Raw genomic sequence first — 23713 nt, 5'->3', positions numbered from 1 at the left:
TCTGGCCACAACATTTTCATCAACCCATCAATAAATAATCTTGTTTTAGGTGTGTTTTGTTTATAGATACCTCATTTAATATGTATTGTTGATTCATGAACATTGAACTCACAGCTAACAACACTATTACTCAGGCCTGAACAGAGCTTATCTAACAGACTTATTTTCTCTGTAAAGCACATCACAACCTTCTCGAGTTTAGAACACTAGATAGCACTTCAGCACTACACTTAGGGACCATTTAAACAGTAAATCACTATCAAAAAGCAGAAAAATACAAAAAAGTGGCACTAAATATAACATCAATATACCAATTTGTTATGGTAATATAATGGTAATATACCATTTGTTAATAGTATTCCTACTGAAACAAGAAGGCACAGCACAGCTTTGTTTGACCTCAGCTAGGAATGTGCATGTTGAGTGACTCAAATGTTTTTTCTATCAATCTTCACATGTCCACAGATGACTGCAAAAGTGCTACGAGTATTGATTTTGGAGTTACAAATAAATTTCAGCAAGTAGGAGAATTCACAAACATAGAATCTGTCAATATTGAAGATCATCTGTATCAAACAGAATGCCATAATGGGCTCTGAGAACCTTGCTAAATTAGGATCTGCTAATTTGGTCTCTGTGTAAATTGAATAAAGACAAAAAAGTGTTTAGCTTTGTATTAAAGTTTGTTAAGCAAATGGATAATGTAAACAAAATTTCAGAGGAAAATGTCTAACCAACTTAAGAGAACAAACTATTTTCAAGTATTATAATAGCTTCAATTTGCATAAAAATAATTAAGTGCTGCCTAAAAAAACGAATCTTCTTTATTCATTAAATCAAGGATGCATTGATAGAATTTAGGATTATTGTTACTGTATTTCTATAAAATAATAAAACTGCATATTCCCTAATTTACATAGACATCTTTCCAGGTCATCCAACATAGTGATGCTGAACCAAAAGAGGTGGACTATGGTTTGCAAAACTGATATGACACTGAAAGAATATACTAAATGAAATAATTTGACTATGCTATTTAAAGTTACCCTGTTGAATTTTTTTGTGAAGCTAAATATACTTTCTGATGTTGAATAATATACCTCTTAATGCATTCATTAATAAGGTCATATTCAGGATTAATATTCTGACTTTAGGCCTGAATTTTCACCTTGTCAATTTTCTTAATATAAGGTAAAAATGTTTATGGCAATTTGTATTTATATCTCTCATGTATATTAAGTTGATGGATTAAAATATTTTAATACTTATCCCCAGTGAAAGTTACATGATTAACTCCCTCTACATTAGGAAATACTTTTTTTCACTCAAAATTGAACGTTATTTCTCCTTCCTTTCTTCCTTCCTGCCTTCCTCACTCCATCCCTCTGCCCTTCCCTTCCTTTCTTTCTTTCTAATCCAGGGAACCAGATCCATCTCTAGGTTTCTTTATATTTCGAATCTATTACACTTTCATTTGAATCTTTGTATTGCTTCAGTGACTGTATAGAAGTTAGAACATATTTCTGGAACTTCTCAAACACTTATTTCTTTAAGCCATTCTCTGGGTATGATCTCTTAATGAAACTCATGTGTCACCCTGGGTCAGAAGAGAAATGATCTTATCTTCTGCTTTCTTATCTAGACTAAAAACTTTTGCATATTCTAATTCATACATATTTTGATGAATTCTGATATAACGAAATGATTTATCCGAAATTTCATCAACAAAGGGGAAAACAATGAGGTTTTTTAGGATCTCATGATGTTAAGGTCTCTTACTCACTCTTGAGTAAGAACAGCTGGAGGCTCAAAGACTTCAAGTTTTATTTGAAAGTTCAAAATTCTAAATCTCAAAATAAGCTCATCTTAAGATCTTATTAGGTAACTGGTGAAAATTTCCATGCTGTTTATGTCACATTATGCCACTTTGGATGTATTATATCCCCCAAAACACCATGTTCTTTAATGAAATCTTGTGGGGGCAGGCGTATTAGTGCTGATTAGGTTGGAAACTTTGGATTCAGTGTTTCCATGGAGATGTGACTCATTCAACTGTGGGCTAGATCTTTGATTGGATAATTTCCATGGAGATGTAACACCACCCATTCAGGGTGGGTCTTAATTAAATCACTGGAGCCATATAAAAGAGCCGACAAACAGAAGGAACTCAGTGCTACAGCCAAGAGAGACAATTTGGAGACAGCCATTGAAGGCAGATTTTGCTGACACTTTGCTCTGGAGAAGCTAAGAGAGGACAAAATACCCCAAGAGCAACACTTTGAAGAATGCACAGGAGCTGAGAGGGAAATGGAACACAACCCGGGATCAGCAGATGCCAGTCACGTGCCTTTCAAGCTAACAGAGGTTTTCCAGATGCCATTGGCCTTCCTTCAATGAAAGTATACTTGTGTTGATGCCTTAATTTGGACATTTTCATGGACTTCAGACTGTACATTTGTAACCAAATAAACCAAAATCCATTTCTGGCATTTTGCATAACAGCAGCATTAGTAAACTGGAATACACATCTTCACTGGTGTGGCCCAGATCTGGTATGCAAGGAGAAATGGAAAAGTCAGGAGGTATGGGGCACTTTGGTGAAGGAGGGAGGTTTAGTGTTCCTCTGGATCATTTTCTATCTGGGGACTAGAAGCCTGGGTTCTAGGTCACTTAGGATGTTATGGTCTACTATGAGATTTTGAGAATCTCTCTCTAATCTTGAATTAGGACAAAAAGTCAACCTGTCTTGGACCTAAAATTTGCACCTAAAATTTGCTTTACAACATCAGCTGGGAATAATCTGATGACAGCACAATTGTGAATTCCTTAGGTTTAGTCTATTTTGGACCAAGATTCTGTATTTGGGCCAAAATCCTGTCTGCGAGTGGTGTTTGTTCAATTTGTCTGTTCTATTCAGTGTTTGCTATAATGTGCATATTTCTAACCCTTATACAAATTTAAGCAGGGATGAAACAAAACTCAAAAGCAAGTGAATAATTATATTCATCACAGTAAATGGGGGGAGTATATCACCATTTTCACTGAATTCTAGAGAATTCTTCCACATCAGCCCTAAATCAAGTCAATGGTTGTTTTCATTGTTGTTGTTTGTTTTGGTAAGGAAATTTCAATCCAAAATAAAAATGGATTCTTTAACTTCTAAGAAAACATTCTGAAAGTTCCCCAAATCATATAAAAATTTTGATTATGATACATGTAAGAGTAGAAGTAAAAACAAAATATTATAGTAAAAGAAGAATGAACAAGTCAAAGCCATGAATTAGAACTGTGGAAGAAATACAACAAAAACTAAAACTTACCTTCTAAGTCACTTTTTGAGGCTTAAAATTCCTGCATAATCAATCACAATTTTCTAACACTATAGAAGAAAATAGTTTAGCAACTTCAGGAAATAAATGGAAAGACAAAGACAATAAGCAATACCATGAAAATGATAAGAAAACTAAAATTTAGAAGATTATGGACCAAGTTTTATCCAGTTTCTACGAAGCAGAAAATATTTACAATTTATTCCTCAAGATTTACTAAGCATTTTTCATTTCTAGAGGTTAAATACTGAGAGAAAATGTCAACATATCATTAAAACTTGCTACTATAAAATTAAATTTTAAAACAAGTTTATACCCTGTGCTTAGAAGTAGGTAGGTTGACATCAAAGAAAGAAGTATGCTAAACAATCGCTGAAAGAGAATCATGGGACTCAGCAGTGGCACAACGAAGGAAGATGCTGCAATAAAACAGAACAGGTCACATGTCAGTACAACAGACATGACATATGTTCATTTAGAAGCACTAGATAATTTACTAGTATTTATGGCATTTACTCTTTTAAAGTAAAGTGATCTTTTAAAATGAAGCTATATTTGCCCTAATCATTTTTGTACGAAATCTGAAACTTTACATTTTTAATTAAAATCACATTTCATTACTTTAACTATATTTTAGTTTAAATAACTTGGATTTCCTCAATTTATATTCAGCTTGGTTTAATGTAAAATTAACTCCTAAATGAATAATTCACTATTTTCTAATGAAAAAAGATTACTCAAGATTCAGCAACTCTTTTCTTAATTAGGCATTTAAATCTTAGTTCAAAGACAACTTAATACCTAGAAATAGACTTTTCCTAGGTTTCCCCCTGTCCCCCTCCCCACAAAATGTTTTCCCATGCAAAGCATGTGTTGACAGTTGCAGTGTGCCACCTGGAAAATTAGAGGCAGGAAAAAATGAATCACCACACATGAGAGTTGTAGTAAGAATATTTTTATCTTTAACCACAGAATAAGAAAATCAACTTCTTCAGTGAGGGAAGGGGAGATGAAAGGGAGGCAGCAAAACATAAACTCCTCCCATTTCTGTTTTGTAAATGAAATGTGCATAATTTACAAACCCCACTAGTTAGGGTGGCAATGTGTGTAGTGGTTAAGTTCCCCGAGTATGGAGACAGATGATTCTGGATGGAATTCTGGCTCAATCACTTGTTAACCATGTAATTGTAGGGTAAGTCTCTTAACCCACCTAAGAAATTTTCCTGTCAAGTAGAGATAACAATAAAAAGTTGTTGTAAGGTTTAAGTACAATTTCACCTACAAAATGCTTCTTGAATATAATGCATGGTACATAGTAGGTGCTTAATAACAATTAGCTGCTATTATTATTACTAGTCAACATCTAATAACTTAAATGTAAAGACAATCTCATTCAAAGTCCAATCACAGTAAGATGTAAGACTTACGCAAGTTATATTAAGACTAAGTCATCTAAGACTTAGATGAGTAGCTTCTAATTTTTTTTCAGATGTGCAGCTCCAATAATGTTATCACAACCTGATACATATTTAACTGGAAGAAATAATGTTTCAATATTTCTTATTTAAAAAGTCAGTACAAATGAGACCTCTTCTGTAAAACTGTAAAATATTTTCTGTCCTTGTTTTACTTTTGTCTAAAGGATTGATGAGGTACTAACAAGGAAATAAGAATCCCCAATCTGAGCCATGTAAGATAGAACCAGTTTCACAACATTATTCACTTGGTGACCACAGCTTGTTAGCAAAATATGCTTGTTGGAGCTAGACTATGGTGTATCAGTGCCTGGAAGAGATCTCTCGAGATTTTGATGGCCCACCTATGAATCAACTATTTCATGCCTCATACCATTTGCTGGCATCCTTTAGTACACTGTTCTCCCAATCCCAAAAAGAAAATACCTTGTTTAAAATATATGTACCGAGGGATATTTTTGTGTTTAGAGAACAATAGCAGTAGACTGATGCTGAATCTCCTCCTTACTCTTCCAAATAAATGATAGAATCAATGAGGAGAATATAAGATGATATAGAACATTCCAAATAGGGAAAGAAACAGTAAATATAATATTATATACACAGAAACAACATCAGAAGATAAGACAGAATTGAGACCAATCTTAAGAATCATATTAATAAATATGAATGGGCTTAAACTAAAAAAAATAATCAGAAGCCTAAGAATAAGAAAGGGGGAAATAAAGCTATCTGTATTTGTAAATGACTTGATATTTTGTACATGACATGATTATTTTGCAAATGATCTGGAAAATCCTGGAGAGCCAATGATAAAACTAACTTGAAAAGTAATTCAGCAAAGTAGTAGAATATAAAATTAACCTGCAAATCAATAGCAGAATCAAATAATAACCAATTAGAAAACACAATGAATGAGAAAAACCCATTTATGACAGCAACAGAAAAATATACAATATACGGGAATATACTTAACAAGAAATGTTCAAAGTCTATATGGAGAAAACTATAAAACACTATTTTTGGAGGTACAAAGGTAGATCTATAGTGGCAAGATATCTCTTATTCTTAGGATGTCTCAACATGATCAAAATATATTTTCTCTAAGTTAATTTATTAATTTAATGTGATCTCAATAAAAATTCCCATGAGCTTTTTTTTTCCTGCAGTTTGAAAAGCTGAACTTAAAGTTCATATTCCAAAAGGAACACAAAATAATAACAAGGAAAATACTGAAAAGGGAAAGCTCTTATGGGGGAGACTAGACCTACGAAATATTAAAATATACTACAAAGTGGCTATAAACAAAACAGTGCATTGCTGGCACAGATGGACCAATCAATGGAATAGAACAGAAAAGCCCAAAAGTAGACTCAATGCATCTAGTAAATGATAAAAGTGGTATTTCAAATCACTAGGGCAAATACAGTCTTTATGAACAAATAATACTGGTATAATTGGATAATCATTTAGAAAAAAATGAAATTATATCTGTTCTTCAAACCACACATAAGAATAAATTCTAAAGAGCTCATCGATCTATATGCAAAAATTAAAACTATACAAATAGGTAATAGAAGAAAATACTGGTGAAACTCTCTATAACCTAAGGATCAGGAAAGGCTTTCTAACTGACTGAAAATCCAGATACATTTAAAAAACCGATTACATAAAAAACTAAAAATCTTTTGTACCATAAGCATGGTTAAAACACAGATGACAAACTGGGAAAAAAAATGTGAAATATATATCATAAAGGATTAATATTCCCAATTTACAAAGAACTTTTAAAAATGGAGACAAAAGGACCAAAAATTCTATAGAAAAATGGGAAAAGACATGAATAGACAATTCCCCAAAAGACATAATTATGGCCCTTAAGCATATGAAAAGATGTTCAACTTAACTTATAATAAGAAAAATGCAAATTAAAAACACATAAGACATCATTCTTCAAACTTAAGACTGGCATAAATTCAAAAGCTTTTGGTGAGGCAGTGGAGAAACAGGCACTTTGATATTTTGCTGGAAGGAATGAAAAGTGGTAGAACACCTCTGGAGGGGAATCTGGCAATATCTGAGTCAGCAATCTAACTTCAGGAATTTGTCCAGAAAATACACCTCCAACAATACAAATATACATATGCTCAGTGCTATTCACTGCAGCATTATTTGTAATTTCAAAAACTCATGACTTATATAAAGAACAAAGCATTGGTTAAATAGGAGATTGGTTAAATAAGCAACAGAATATACATATAATGGAAACATACAGAGCTGTGTAAAAGAACAAATTGGTGCAGAATGATTACCAGGAGATTTTATTAAGTGAAAGAAGCAAAGAACAAAAAAGGTATAAAATATGCTACTTTTTGTGTATGAAACAAGGAAAAAAAAAGAAAACATACCCTTATCTTTTTATCAGTAAAAAGAGAAAGACATGAAGGATTAATCAGAAAGTAATGAAGTTTATTACCTACAAGGGGTATGTGGTGGAGGAGAAAGCAATGGAAGTAATAGGTGTGATGCTTCTTTGAGTATGCTTTTTTATATAGTTTCTATGTTTGAAAGCATATGAATAGTCTGCATATTAAGAAGTTAGATTCAGGGGAAAAAGGCCCCAGAGAAGCTAAGAGAGACAGAAGCTAAAAAAGAGGACACACAGAAAACAGAGAGGAAGCCACTGAAGCCAGAAGCTGGAAGCAACAAAACCCAGGAGAGAAGGGAGAAACCAGCAGACATCACCATGTGACAGATGAGCTGAGGATCGCTGGTAGCCAGTCTTTTGAGAGGAGGCCTGAACGACATATGTCCTCATTACTAGCTCTTTGGGAAAAGAGTCTTAGAAAGTCAGCCTGTTTCACCAAGCATCACTTCTCCCAATAGACGTGAAATAACTCAATCCAAAAGATAGTGGCACAGGGAGGAGTAGAAGCTAGTTAGTCTCCCGGAACAACTAATAAACAACCAGGAACAACTAGTAAATAATCTGGAATGACTGTGGGGGGGGGAGGGGCAAATGTGACTGCCCACTCATCATACACCAACCTGAATTAGGAGGAATGCCAGACATTGCAGCATAAAATCTAACCAGACCACAGAGCCTTGAGGACAATAGCCACAGGCCATACCTCCTTAAACCAGTCTGGAGCTACACGCTGACAGGAGTCACCTGCTGGTTGACCTGAGGCCTCACAGGATGTGTCAATCTAAGAGACCCTCAGGGAAACCAGATTGCCTCCTTCTAGACTTGAGCCCGTTCTGATCTGGGAAAACCTGATTGGGGTAACCAAGGAAACCAGAAGCCTAGGTAACAGAAAACTACAGCCTACACTAAGAAAAACAGAGTTATGGCCCAGTCAAAGGAAAAACTTACACTTCAACTGAGATACAGGAATTTAAAAAACTAATGATAAATCAATTCAAAAAGTTTAGGGAAGATATGGCAAAAGAGATGAAGTGTATAATGCAAACAGTGGGCGTACATAAGGTAGAAATTGAAAGTTTGAAAAAACAACTGGCAGAATCTATGGAAATGAAAGGCACAACACAAGAGATGAAAGACACAATGGAGACATACAACAACAGATCTCAAGAGGCAGAAGAAAACACTCAGGAACTGGAGAACAAGACACCTGAAAGCCTACACACAAAAGAACAGATAGAGAAAAGAATGGAAAAATATGAGCAACGGCTCCAGGAACTGAATGACTACATGAAATGCAGGAATGTACATGTCATGGATGTCTCAGAAGGAGAAGAGAAGGGAAAAGGGGCAGAAGCAATAAGAGAGGAAATAATCAATGAAAATTTCCCAAATCTTATGAAAGACATAAAATTACAGATCCAAGAAGCACAGCGTACCCCAAACAGAATAGATCTGAATAGGCCTACACCAAGACACTTAATAATCAGATTATCAAACATCAAACATAAAGAGAGAATCCTGAAAGCAGCAAGAGAAAAGCGAACCATCACATACAAAGCAAGCTTGCTAAGACTATATGTGGATTTCTCAGTAGAAACCATGGAGGCAAGAAGGAAGTTGGGTGATATATTTAAGATAATGAAAGAGAAAAATCACCAAGACTCCTATATCTGGAAAAACTGTCCTTCAAATATGAGGGAGAGCTTAACATATTCTCTGACAAACAGACAATGACAGAGTTTGTGAACAAGATATCTGCTCTATAGGAAACACTAAAGGGAGCACTACAGACAGAAAGGAAAAGACAGGAGTGAGAGGTTTGGAAAACAATTTTGGGAGATAGTAGCACAGCAATATGGGTACATTGAACAAAGATGACTGTGAGTATGGTTGAAGGAGGAAGGTTAGGAGCATGTGGGACACCAGAATGAAAGAGGAAAGACAGAGACTGGGACTGTATAACTCAGTGAAACCTAGGGTGCTCAACGATTTTGATAAAAGGTACAAGTATGTTTTTACATGAGGTAGAACAAATGAATGTCAACATTGCAAGGTGTTATAAATAGGGTGGGATGGGGGAAAATACAGTCAATGCAAACTAGAGACTATAATTAACAGAAACATAGTATTATGTTTCCTTTAATATAACAAAGGCAATATACCAAAGCTAAATACATATGGGGTGGGGGGGACATGGGGAAAGGATATGGGACTCTTGGCATTGGTGATGTTGTCTGACTCCTTATTCTACTTTAGTTTAGTGCTATCTTTCCTTTTAGTGCTTTCTAGCTGTTATTTTTTGTTTGTTTGTTTTTCTCTCTTTTTTCTTCCTCTTTTGTCTCTCTACCTTTTTTGACTCTTCCTTCTTTGTGGAAGAAATGGAGATGTCCTTATATAGATAGTGGCGATGGTGCTGAATACATAAATATGTGACTATACAGGGAACCATCGATTGTTTACTTAGGATGGAATGCATGGTATGTGAACAAAACCATCTTAAAAAAAATGGGTTGATGAAGAAACCTTGAGGGCACAATATTGAGTGAAATAAGTCAGACACATAAGGACAAATATTGCAGGGTCTCACTGACATGAGCTAATTATAATAGGTAAACACATAGACATGAAATATAAGTTACCAGGATATAGAACCAGACTAAAGAATGGGGAGTGGATGCTTATTATCAGCAGAATGTTCAACTAGGGTGAAATTAAATATTTGGAAATGAACAGAGGAGATGGTAGTACATTGTGAGAATAACTAACAATGCTGAATGGTGTATGAATGTGGTAGAAAGGTTAAGTTCAGAGTCACATATATCACCAGAAGGAATGTTGGAGATTAAAAGATGGGAATGTATAAAACAGTGAATCTTGTGGTGGACAATGTCCATGATTAACTGTACAAATATCTGAAATCTCTCTCATGAACTAGAACAAATGTATGACACTATAGCTAGAAGCTAATAATAGACGGGCATATAGGGAAAAAAACATACCTGTTGCAAACTATGTACTACAGTTAACAGTATCTTAACATTCTTTCATCAACAGTAACAAATGTACTATGAGTCAATAATGGAGGGGTTAATAACAGAGGGGTATACAGAAAAAATATATATATCTATGGCAAACTAATGGAGGGGGGTGGTTAGAGGTATGGGAGGATTTGAGTTTCCTTTTTTTGTCTTTATTTCTTTTCTGGAGTAATGAAAATGTTCTAAAAATTGAAAAAAAAATTGAATGTGGTGATGGATGCACAACTGTATGATGGTACCATGGGCAACTGATTGTACACTTTGGATCTTTGGATAATTGTATGGTATATGAACAACCTCAATAAAAGAAAAAAAGTTAGATTCAGTGAAAAAGTATGGGAAAGAAAAAAAAACCTAGAAGAGAAATCATATGGAGATAAACAAACCTAGCTGAATATACAAACATATATCCACATATTTCCTAGCTCTGTCTGCTGAAAGGGCCAAAAGCAAAGGTACCACAGATATGGCAAGTACACCTAGTGCCCAGATCTTGGTCTTTAATACCATTTCCCACTTAAAAGAACCATGGCTCCTCAGGGTAGATACAAGGTAAGCCTAGAACGTTGTCTTGATGCCAGAAAGTAAGAAAATGCTCAAAAAAAGAAAAGACAAGAAAAGAAAAATGATGGGGGGGAGATCTGTTACAATGACATGGAAGCCAGCTTTAAGGGGCAGTCATTGGCCAAATCTGGGACAATCTGAGCACCAAATAATTACTTAGAGTAATGAATTATAAACTATTGAAGAAAATAAGAATTTATGAGCCCATACCAATAGTAAATAGATAAGTGAACTAATTAATTAATTAATTGCAAGGAAGTGAAAATTCTTGTTTACAGTAAAATGCCAAGAGCCTCCTGATAAATGCAGAAGGAATGTTGGAGCTGGAAAATCACTTTTTTGAGCCATCATAGTAAGACTGGATCAGGCAAGAATTATGAATCGATGTTCTGATAAGAAGGATATCTGATGGTATTAAAGTGTCTCTCCAGATGACTTATTAACAGCAAGGGAGGGAAAAAAATCTAGTAACTTATACTAGGGAAGTTGGGCAACATCACCAATGAGGGTCAGGTAGGGATTATGCATGTGCCTTCAGATGTGACTCTAAGAAGCACATGACATCACTTTGTAGTAATCTGGCTAATAATACATTAGCTCAATTTAATTACAAGGAAACAGGCAAAAACAAATTGAGCAACTGTCTGTGGAGGGGGGGGGGGGGTAGCTATATTCTTAAAAAATGCCAGTGTCATAAAAGACCAAAGGGGGAGGGAGGCCATAAAGGACCTTAGTAGATCAAATGATAAAATTAGAATAAGGACAGCAGAATAGATAAAAATCTTGAATCAAGTTAGTATGTAAAAATTTTTACTCATACACACACAAACACACATATACACACAAAGAAGGGACAAGCACAAGAAGTGGAGGATGACCTGTAATTCTGGCAATTTTATGTAACAGATATATGTTTTATCAATTTTATACAATATTAACAATTTTTATAAGTTTAAATTGAGACATAATGTTAGATGTACAAATCCTATTTTCTTTGTTTCTCTTTTTCATTGGAGTTTATTTCTAGGTAGATAAGAAAACTAAAGAGTTGAGCCAGCCTACACCATGAAGAAATTAGGTTACATGATGGGCAAGAACTAGGCTGCTACTTATGCACAACTGTGCTGGCGTGTGTTGAATATAATCACATACTTATGAAGTCATGCAGTATAATGGAAAGAGCTCCCTTTAATATTATATTTCTCCTTCATAATTTTTGGTTTTTCTGAAGATCTGAAAACTAACATGTCATATGAGTGATCATTACATGTCCCTGCAGAATACAAACTCCAGGAGGGCAGAGACTAGGTTTATCTTTATTATTCCCGGGGCACAGAACAGTGCCAGAACATAGTACACACAGCTCACACTTTTTTAAAATGAAGGAGTGATCATTAATAATGTTCATGTGGATTGAATATAAATTGTAACATATTTAAAAGAGAAGACGTACAGAACGCCCACAATGAAAATGAAGGTTACAGCATGAAAATGAAGCTATTTATATAATGATAGCAGTTACTGTTCAAGCATAACTTTCAGTTAAACACTGACCACGGTACTTAGAAAATGAGAAAACCAAAATTTTAGGAGACATGTCTGCTTCCTGTTGTTACATTTCTGAGCCTCTGCTTGGCCTTTCAAATCACTCTAAGGAAACACATTGCCTTCTCTGATGCCTCTTTTTAAGGTGAAGTTTCCATTCAAAGATCTTTTTCTCTTTTAATGAACAAAAAAAATTAAAAATACACAAAGGTTAAATTGTATATCAAATCATTCACAAACATTATAAAGTGTCTTTTTAAAATGAAACACTTTGACTTAAAAGTCTGCTCTTGTCTTGCAGTTGGGAAGGGAAAGCCTAGGTCCTTAAATTACATATGTTTGCTTCATACACACATTCCAACATTCTTAGATAATAGTATTATATATAGAAACATATTTGAAACATGTAACAGGTTTTATAAAATCTGTAATGTTTTGGGAGGTGACTAATCAATGTTATTTACAGAAAAATAAATATGCATAAAATTTAACTGTCACCTGGTCCCTGTGTAAGAAGAACTGAGAATTCACGAATTAACACAAAATATAAGAATAAGAACCTCTTCACAAAATCCTCTTCTCTTCTGGAATCACTCAGTTGATTTTTATCAGATGTTAAGTAAGCAATCTATTATCAGGTCATAAATATTTTGTCAAGTAATTCTTATTACCACACACATGTTCACAAGAATTCTACTTTTCTTTGTCAAATTCTAGCAAGAGATAGACATAATAGCTCGTTATTTTTATTTTCTTGCAACAAAATTATTTCTTCCAATAATACAGATATGAATGGATGACTTTAAGACAACTGACTTGATGTAAAGTCATCTCATTTGGTTTGAGAGATCTCTTACCTAGTATTGTCCAGCTAACAATCTGATTCATAAGAGGCAGTCCTTGTTTCCTGAGCAGACTGCGATGGGTGCTATATACAACATACATGGAGAGCACTATGCTCAGCAGCTGAAAACAAATACAAAACAGGCAAATAAAATACAGGATGGTGAGAGAAAATTTTACATACTAGAAAGAATTCTTGGGAAAGTGATGTGAAGAAATAGAACTTGGTCAAAATGCTGTTGAAATTGGACCAGCTCACATTTTTGGGGCCAGAGCGTTAGTACTTCTTTCTGTACCAAATGTCCTCCTTTACAACATGAAATTATGGTGCATTTTACACTTTCAAGAGTATTCTGGCATACATTATCACACTGCTTCTATTTGGAAGTAGTCTTTATTAACATTAAAGGTTTCTTACATCACGGAAACAAAGAAGGTGAAATATATATAGTTTAGTGTATTTGGTTTAGTACCTTCCACCGCTGGCCTTCCTCCACTGAAAAATTCATTTATTCATTCAACATATATATGTGGCCTGAGTTTGTATCTGGCTCTGGGAAATCAAACAATATAAATACTCTTCAGGAAATATTTAAAACTAGTTCAGGAGCTGACAAATTATGGCTTGTATTCTGGTGGCCTTTTTGAAAAAATACTGTTTTCTGGAATGCCATCAGTTCCATTCATTTACATATTGTCCATAGCTCCCTTTGACTACAAGTGTAAAGTAAATTTGCAACAGACACCATATGACTCACAAGCCTAAAATATTTACTATTTGGTTCTTTTGAAAAAAGTTTGCTGAACACTGAACTAGTGAATGTATTTTCATTTTAAAGAAAAGAGTTAAGCTATGGCTGCAAACAAAGAAAGCTCTTAGAGATCAGATTAGGAGTCTCATCATCAAATCCTATAGAGATCTAGTTAATGTACTGTCATTTTCAGTGCCTTAAGAAGGAAAAAAATGCTATTAGTAAAGCTATGACACAATATTAGGACCCTTTCAATTAAAAGACAAATTCTTATTTCAGAGATGTTAAAATGTGAAAAAAAATGAGTATCCTGGAAAAGATGAAATATGGTATGCAGTTTGGTTAGACTATTCTGGAGAACAGTCCAGAGGAAGGAAAAGTTTCCTCATGCAGTATTTGGTAAATAAGGTATGTATGCATTTCAGTAAAAAAAAAAATCTATGCCATTCAGAAAATGGATAAGTTAAAAGATTATAAACAAAAATACCTTTAAAAGTTGAATAGTGTAGTGTCTAGCTACAGCAGTTCATATTTGAATAATTCTGTAGCTTAAAAGCTATGGTTCTGAACATAGTAACCATGCAGTAAATATTTATTGAATGACTACATAATGATAGGATACAAGAATGGATGGGGTTTAAAGTTAGGATAATAGAAAAATATGATAAAAATTCACTGTGGTTGGGCCTAGAGGGGTTAGTGGAAATAACCTTGAATATTACTTTAATATTGTTCAAAGTAACAGAAGTTTTCACCGTGTTGAGAATCATTAACTGTGAAAGTAAATTGCTTAATTTTGGAACATGGAAATCTAAGAACATTTACTGTATTTAGGGTTTTTTGTTTTTTGGAGGAAAAACTAAGACATGAAGAAGCAAAAGATTGTCAATAACAGGAATAAAATGCAAATTAATAAAGTTAATGCAAAAAGGAATTTTTTAACAGATTTACCTTATACTCAAGAGTATTTCTAACAAAGCATGTAAGAATGTTAACATGATATTCTTTGCACCTATAGAGTAAGATTCAGAAATATTCACTCCTGTCAAAGTACTCATTATTATTGGTGAATTCTATTCTAAAGCTTTACAAGTTTTAGTGTAAAGACAGTTCGTATACCATGTATTATGAAATATTTGTTCCAATAGCTTAACAGGATATTTGACAAAATATTTCTTCTCCTTTTATAAGTTCTCTGTTCTTCTCTAAGAACAAATTTAACTTTATATCAACATTTAGATGCTGTATTTTTTTAGAGTGTTATTGGAAACATTTTTGATTATCCCAACTTTGCCCGGAAGTAATTTTTTGAGAAGACACATGTATTTTCTTTCAGTGTTCTAATTGTAATTTTTTGTTTATTTACTGTTTAAAAGAAGAAAATCAAGTTGCCTCCACCTTTATATACCAAAAAAAAAAAGCTATAAATGTAAAGAATATTACATCATATAATCTCTAATTCTCATATCCCTTTCAGATACTGTCTCTGCTTTACAGAGTCAAAAACCACACTGAAGTTAAAATACTGAAAATCACCCAGCTGGTATGCAGCATAGCTGGGAGTGACTCAAATCTGAAACATCAAGTTCAAAGTACTTTTCATCACACCAAAGTCACCAACCAAGCTGCAGTTTGTTTTCTCCTAGGATAGCATCTGAAGTCATAAACTGGCTATTCTTCATGTAAACAAGCCCAGAGGATTCTTTCACTTCAAAGAAGTTTGACTTTTTCCTGACTCATATGAGGACAATATAGGATCTCAGTCCAGAGGACCTCTGGAGCTCAACTCTGGATTTGATACAGATGCCTCTTAGGGCTCCTCAACCTCTACTCTCTAGGCCTCCTTGGGCTTCCTCCTGTTTACCTTTTTTTTGCTATTTCATACCTTTTAGAGAACACTAAACAGAAAACTTACTTCTCAATGTCTTAAGAACAATGTAATAAAATACAACTATAAGATACATTTGGCATATTGTTAGTATAGCATGGTATTGAAAATCTGTAACTGACCTGAAATAGATGTATCAATAGCTCTTCATTCATAAAACTTTCTTTTCTTTTTATGAGAGATTTTATGACAAACAGGGATAGCAGAAGAACCAGCGAGCCTGCTCCCATTCTGTTTTGAAATACAAGTCACAATTTCAAATTTTCTTTAAGATATTTACTGAAAATATACTATATGAAAACAAGGCATCTTACTGTAATGTAGAATCTCTTGGTCATTTGATTGAATCAAGATGAAGTAACCAAATGGATACACAAATGGAAGATATATCTGTCTTTGTAATTTTCTACAAGAGGGAGATGCTGTGAGATATCAAATAGAGAGTAGGAAATTTCTCTATGAATTAGGGATCAAAATAAAGAAGATTCAAGTACAGCTATTAGCAAATCAATAGAAACTTAAATCACTTAGGTATTTAAACTATACATAAAGGGAAACAACATAGTTTTTAAAAATAAAAATTAGATTTCTCATTTTTTAGCAAGTCTGATTATTACATTCATGTTTAGATTGTGCATGTGAAAAATTTGTATAGGGACTGTTTATACTATTTTTTTTTTACCTTTAGGACATGATAAATTCTGCTCAACTATATCAATATTGCTTGAACAGGACTGATAAACACAGAGAATGATGAAAGGAAGGAAAGGGACTTTATACAGACAACAGAAGAACTCACAGAGCAACTGAAGCAAGAAATAAATGAAAATGTTTGAATCCATTTTTTCCACAAAGTATTTATAGTTTATGACAGCAGCAACATGTATTGGATTACTAATACTAATAAAAGTATGGTTTAGAAAGTACAGTTTTAGAAATCAATACAAATATTTTTGGCTCTGCTAATAAAGTAGACTTCATGAAATAAATCCTGATCTATTCAACGCTGGTATTATAGTACAAATGAGATAAAATGTATGGAATCACATAAATTAGTACATACTTCAATAAAAAATTATATACTCTCATTTATTAAAGATTAGGTTGAAATGTTAAAAAAATTTTGTATGGAGTTCTGAAGAAAGTAACAAAGATGATTACATGACTTAAAAATGAGAGGAAATGTTAAATGAAATAGACGTTCGGCTTCCAAACACATACACAAACACACACATACACACACAGGACCAGTAGGTTACCTGATATTAATTTAAAAGCTAAAAGCAAAGAAAGGTAGTCAACTATTTTACAGATTCATTTCTGTCATATTGAGAAGAAAGAAATGTAACAGCCGCATGGGAATTTAAGTCAGTTACGTAGAAAAATTGTGAACAATAACACATGGGAATATTTTCAAGGTAAAAAGAGTTTCCTACCATGTAGATCTTTGGTACATGGTACCACAGAGTGGTATTATTCTCAGATGAGAATAGTAGAAAATTTCATTTTTCTAAGACATTTAAATTATGGACATACTCGAAGGCAAAGGTAGGGACAACATCAACAGCTTTTAGACCTTTGTTTTGGCAACAACAATTTTTCATATGAAACCTTTTACAGATTTCCCAGTATACAAAAGAAATAAAATATTCTAGTTTTTGTGTGGGGTTTTTTTGTGGGTTTTATTTGTTTGTTTGTTTTGCATTTTAAGTTATCACTGTTTGGCACAATTTTATTGTTTGCAAAGGTCTAGAAGCATCTCCAGGGAGCTGTAATACCTCTCTGAGCCTAGGACAAAATCATGATTAAGTGGTTTGATAGTAGTATTTTAACTGCAAGCTGCTATAAGTGATTTTAAACTCACGACCAAGATTAAGTTCATATTTCATAGAGTTGATGGAGAAAAACAATCACAGTAAAAACAAAATAAGTTAAAACATTGTTCATACACTAGAGATATATCTGGCTTTCGTCCTATAACAGGCATCAGTGGGAAAACTGCCAGAAGCAAACAGAAGAAGATCCAACTCACTGAGGTGACCTAAAACAAAGAAAAAAGTTATCTTGAGACAAATATGGTACAGAAAACGTGCTTCAGTAATTCATAGACTACATGCCTGTGAAACTAAAAGGAAAATGTAAAACCTTACAACTCTTTACTTTGAATGTAGTTAAAAGGGGAAATCTGGGGTTGTATATATGTTACTAGAATTAAAAAAAAAAAAAAAAAAAAAAGATGTAACTGTTACTACTTGTGAAGGACCCTGATGTGGTAGGTACTATATTAGGTATAATAGGAGCAAAATGTTATTTAATTCTCACAACAACCTTAACAGGTAGATTTTATTATTCATAATATTTCAGATGAGAAAACTGAATTTAGAGAAGTCAATGTATAGGTACGAGGCCTATGATCAGTAAGTAAAACAGCTAGGGTATAAACTTGGGTCTAATATTCCAAAGCATGGACTCCATTCAATTTATGTGATTCAACATTCTGACTATATCCATCAGAAAACTGGCCTGCAATATTAATAAAATAATTGACCCAGAAGGAAAATAAGTAAAAATACTTATATAATTAGGTTAAGATAAAAAATTATCAATAACACCATTAATTGGAGAACTTTATAAATTCTCATAGGGAGGTACTTCTATTACCAAAAAGCATCGAAGTGAAAATATGATAGTCTTCTTTATGGGAACACAATGTAATTTCCTACCTAGCTGAAGGAACAAATCAAGATTGATATTTTAAAATAATTTATCATGAATATATACTTCTGTAGAAAGACACTGAGTTGTTAAAGGGCTAGTGGAGGTGGCCCAGGGCCAGGAGGGCTGACTCCTCTGCCTCAAGTTCAGAACCTGTAGCTATGTAACTACACTCTTCTGGGCAGTTCTTCAGCTGCTCCTTCATCCACATACTTGAGGTTAAAGGAGTCCTGGAAATGTTCCAGAGAAGGACACAGCTCTGCTACCATTGTATTTCCATCATCACGTAACTGGAATCATTTTACCCTTAAAGAAAGCCTCAGTCCTCCTGTCAAAAGAACCAAGCTCTTTATGTAAAGTGACATTCTACCCTTTTCTTAAAATGTGAATGTTTCAACATGTTAAATACATGTCAAAACAAAGTAGCTACTAATGTGTCCTGTGTCAAAATTAATAATCATACCCTTGCTCGAGTCCACAGCTGAGTGAAAAATGGCCAACCCGCAAATGCAACAAGTCCAGCTGTAAGCATATAGCGGTAGGAAAAACTGAGAACCTAGTAATACATTTCAAAGAAGAAAGGAAAAATGAGGTCATTTAATACTAGTTACGTGTGCATGACAGAAATATGAAAATGTTGTAATTCTGGTAAATTACCTACCAATACTTCAATTCCCAGAGCAAAGACCAACAGGTAGCTAGCAAAATGACTCAGAGGAAAGGTCAACAGTGATGTGACAAGATCTTGAATAACTTGAAATCTGTTTTAAAAGATTATAGACAGACTGTTTGTATTCTATATTGAATAAAAAATTTAGGCTGCATATAGAGAAAATTAAAAACTTTGAACAAAACTAGAAATCAAGGAATTTTCAATTCATAGATCATTCAAAAACGAAGATGAAGTTTAAACCAATTTGTTTTGATGGCTTTACATAACTAAATCTTATTTTGGAAACTTGGAAGAATTTTAGGAAAAATGCAATTTCTGAATTAATTTAATAATGATTAGAAAGGTCTGCGTAGTTTTCATAAACATTATTGACAATAAATTGATCTTAGTTTAAAAATGGTTATATACGATTAAAGATACAATATAGAAAAGAAATACAATGAACCCAGATGTTTACAAATTGAAAAAATAATAATTCACCAAAGTTAATGTTATCTTGAAATTTCAACTGTCTTCAATGAAATAATGGTAGATTTTCCAAATCTGAGTATGGGAAATCTTAATTGCACTTTTTACTGAGCTAAATAACCTTTCCCAAACCCAATCTAAGATGTCATTAATTGCACACTAATTGTAATTAAATGTGAGTTCTTAATCATTAAAAATATATTATATACTTGAGCACTTTCATCATTTCATTACTGGAAAAAAAAACTTTAACATTTATAGGACATGATTAAACAGGTAATTATAAGAGGTATCATTTGGTTTATGATCTTTTTCTGATTGAAGACAATGGTTCTGTTATCAAAACTATTAAGGTGTCACATAGGGAAAAATGTAACACAAAGTCAAAAACAATGTTTCTTTTATTCTCAACAGTGAATAAGCACAGAGGAAAAGATGATCTTGTAAAATCATAGAAGATTATTTTTCTAGAAGAAAAGCTAATTTTTATGTTTTATTTTCTGTATAATCTAGCAAAAGATAAGACAGAACACAGCATACTTTCAAAATTGTGTTTTCCCTTGAGATATATATATATATATGCGCACACAAGCACATACACACACACATGCTATCTTCATAATTAGGACATTTTAAAATTCAAGAGGAGTTCTTTAGAGGCATAGAATTTTCTTTCATTCTAAAAATTTTTAATCAGAGTACTAACATCCAAAAAAAATCTTACTTATATATGTATATCAAGCAGCCTTATTCCTTTTAAATGGAGAAGGAGCAGTATGTTATTTTGTCAGTGTCTTTTTGCTTTATATTTAAAATACTTAATATTATAAACAGTATATATTAAGTTCTATTTTTTACATTTTTAACATTTTAATATTTTTAATACTTAATGTTCTTAAAGGACAAAGGATGTAGCCAAAGCTGGAGTTAACAAAAATCAGAATAAAAAATACACCTAGTGTCATGATGCCCATACTAGCCAACCTGAAAGTACCCTTATTCTGGCCCTTCATTCCCTGGTCTGCTTTAGGGGTCTGTTTTTTTCAGAGGACACTTTGATATTCAAGACTAAGTTTGAATTCTACATTGCAGATGCAAATACAGAAATCAACAAGATCTCCGATAAGACCCTGTTTCCCCTGTGAACATGAACCAGTACCAGGCTTTAATGGTGTCATTTAAAAGTGCTTGATACTTACGTGGGAGCCTCACTTCTGACACTTTCTAAAATGGCAAGAATCTATGTCAGTCCAGCTGGTAAGGAAGCTCTTAAAGGTAGAGTTATACCACATGTGACTAATACCAATTAATCTCTGTATGTACACATTACTATATTAGATACAATCATAAAGGTTTCCTTTCTCTGGGTTTACATGACAACCAAGAAAGCAGGGGCAAAAGTGTATAGAAGGAAAATATGGAAATCTTTCAGTGAAGCACTAAGATAAACTGAAATCTGGGACGATGAGACAAATTTCAAATGTAAATTACTACAGGCATAGTGCAATTGATATTATTTTGTTTATCCCAGAATTTTCTTATAGAAGATACACAAACAAGGGAACAAGGTCACAGCTACCTCAGGGCAATAAAGATGAAATCAAAAGGGAAAAGTAAAACAAACATTTATGCAGCTATAAATGAAGTGAGAGGGCTTGAAGATTTGAGAGTATTACAAACATGTCTTTGATGATCATGCTACAAAGATCAAATATAATTTAAATACAGACTTAAAATGAGGCAGCAAGATGTGTTACTTACTCTCTTAGAACTGCATACCATATTGGCACTGGCAACAAACAATATACATAATAAGTCCAGGGGCAGGCTTGAATCAGCAGGAAAAATGCTACCAAAATGCCAATAGCTACAAAACTACATGGCATGAGATGGCTTGGTTTCTGAAAATCAAACAAAACATTGAAACACTTTCAAATTCAAGCTAATTGACATTTTTAAAAGAGATTATATAAAGGGAAGAAAATGTATTAGCTTCTTCCAATGGCTCTACAATTAGATGATTAAGCAAAGATTCGCATTAGAAAAACTAAAAAATAAATCTAAGTGTCTGTCATTTGAGAGGCATATTAGAGAAGAAGAAACTGGATAGCCCGGAATTTTTGCAATTAAGCAATTCTCAACTTGACAGTGCACTCTGTTTCTAAAGTTTGTTTGCAAGTACTTGTTTGACCCTCTCACTTAACACATTCTCCTCAGAAACAATTTTATAAATGTTGATCAAGTTCTCCAGCTGGCTCACAAAAGCCTAGTTAATCCATACCAAACTGTGAGACCTAATCTTCATTTCAAATAATGTTTCTATCTGTAGGAGCTTTAACTTGACATGCTACCCATCTTATATCTTCTTTGCCCAAACACAGTAAGTTTCAGTCATAGCTACTCTTCCAAAGCACCTGCCAAACAAAGAAGGGAGCTCCTTCGATGTAAGTCACTAGTGATGTGTTCCATAGGCAGGACAGACCCATGAACCTCCTGGGCCAGATATAATAATGCCAGTATTAGGGATAGAAATTCCAATCACTGGGGAAAGGATACACTTATGGTGATGTTGTGATGCTAAGAATATGAGTTCTAGAGTCTGGAATAGAACAGGAGTTAGAAAGGGGTACAAAGTATATTGGGCACTCTGGAAAAGGTAGGCATACTTGGAAAGAGAAACAGGTTAAAAATAGTAGTATAGGGTAACATGCCACACTCTTGGCTCCATCCTTGTTTTCTCTCCATTTGCTCCTTGCTTTGCTAGCCAAAATTAAACAAAATGAGAATTAAGAACTACATCCTGGGATTAGAAGAATTTAGGTAGGAAAAGCAAGAGATTTTTTTTTTTCTTTCTAATTCCTCCTTATTAGCAGAAAATGTCACCAATAAGTAAGAAATGAGGCTAAATTAGAGTAGAGTTGTAACAAGGGGAGTGAAACAACATTATGCCTAAGAGTTTGGAGCTGAACAGATCAGTATTCAAATCCTGGCTCCTCACTTGCTCAGTGTGACCATGAGCAAAGTACATAGCCTTTCTGTGGCTGAGTTTTCCTATCTGTAAAAATGAGAATAATAATTCCATATCTATTTATCAAGGTTGGTAATATTTAAAGGAGATTATGTAAAGACTGAACAAAATGCCTGGAACATTACTACTGCTTAATAAATGACAGCTATTATTACTATTATTTCAATTGTCCCTTCCCCGACTTCTTTGCATTAGTCTCTGCAGTCACTACAAAAACCTACCAACGGATTGCACTGGAAAAGGAGATGTAAGAGACAGCATTGAAGGTCCCATAGCAAGAGGATGAGAGAAGAGGGGGCAGGGCTCAAACTGATGTGACAGATGGAGTCTCTGAAGCTGAAACAGAATACCTGAGGCAATTATTCATTGTAAGGGTTGAGGACCAGTTTTATGTCACTTTGAGAATAGTCAAATCATAAGAAAAGAAGCTTATCAGAGTACCTGGGAAGAGAAACAAAACATATCCAAACTTCAGGGATTTTCTAGAATCAGTAAAATATGGTAAAATTATATAATTCTTTAATATGTATAGTGGTAGACATAGGAATAACATCTACTTGTAGGGAAGTACAGCATAAAGACTAAATTTCATTAGGTTCAGCTGTTCCTAAGTGAGGAAAATGAAGTAAAAATCTGAATAATTTTAAATAAAAACATCTGGAGACATTTTCTACTAAATCCTAAACTGACTTCTCTACTGCTGCCCTCCCAAAACACAATTGAATGTAACCTAACATGCCATATGCATTGTGATTCCTTCTTCACCCAGCAAACAATTATTAAGTCTCATACTCCATGCTACGCTTTGTACTAGGTGCTGGCTTCAAGGTGCTTAAAGCAAACAGGTGTAGACAGAATGACGGAACTTGATTTGAAGGGCTACTATTTTGAGAATTTACTAGGTAATAAGAGAACAAGGGAAAGCAATAGAGAAGAATAAAAGATGAAGAACCACCTGCTATGGAAT

The 23713-nt window shown here is 33.8% G+C and overlaps 1 protein-coding gene across 3 annotated transcripts in view; it reads right to left on the bottom strand.

Moving 5' to 3' along the window:
* Window positions 1-23713, bottom strand: part of LOC119511112 (GPI ethanolamine phosphate transferase 1) — a 146773-nt gene that overhangs the window by 49520 nt on the left and 73540 nt on the right. For all 3 annotated transcript variants that reach the window (XM_037805542.1, XM_037805543.1, XM_037805541.1), the window contains 7 exons: window positions 21480-21619; window positions 19239-19338; window positions 19041-19133; window positions 17812-17903; window positions 15985-16093; window positions 13237-13345; window positions 3646-3748 (listed from right to left, as the gene is read on the bottom strand). In XM_037805542.1, coding sequence (XP_037661470.1) covers window positions 3646-3748; window positions 13237-13345; window positions 15985-16093; window positions 17812-17903; window positions 19041-19133; window positions 19239-19338; window positions 21480-21619 — 746 coding nt within the window. The remainder of the gene's footprint in view (window positions 1-3645; window positions 3749-13236; window positions 13346-15984; window positions 16094-17811; window positions 17904-19040; window positions 19134-19238; window positions 19339-21479; window positions 21620-23713) is intronic.

Source organism: Choloepus didactylus, chromosome 16 (genome assembly GCF_015220235.1).
Source record: "Choloepus didactylus isolate mChoDid1 chromosome 16, mChoDid1.pri, whole genome shotgun sequence".
Classification (NCBI taxonomy): Eukaryota; Metazoa; Chordata; class Mammalia; order Pilosa; family Megalonychidae; genus Choloepus; species Choloepus didactylus.
The sequence above is the reverse complement of the archived record's forward strand: the minus strand, read 5'-3'. Positions and strand labels throughout refer to the sequence as shown.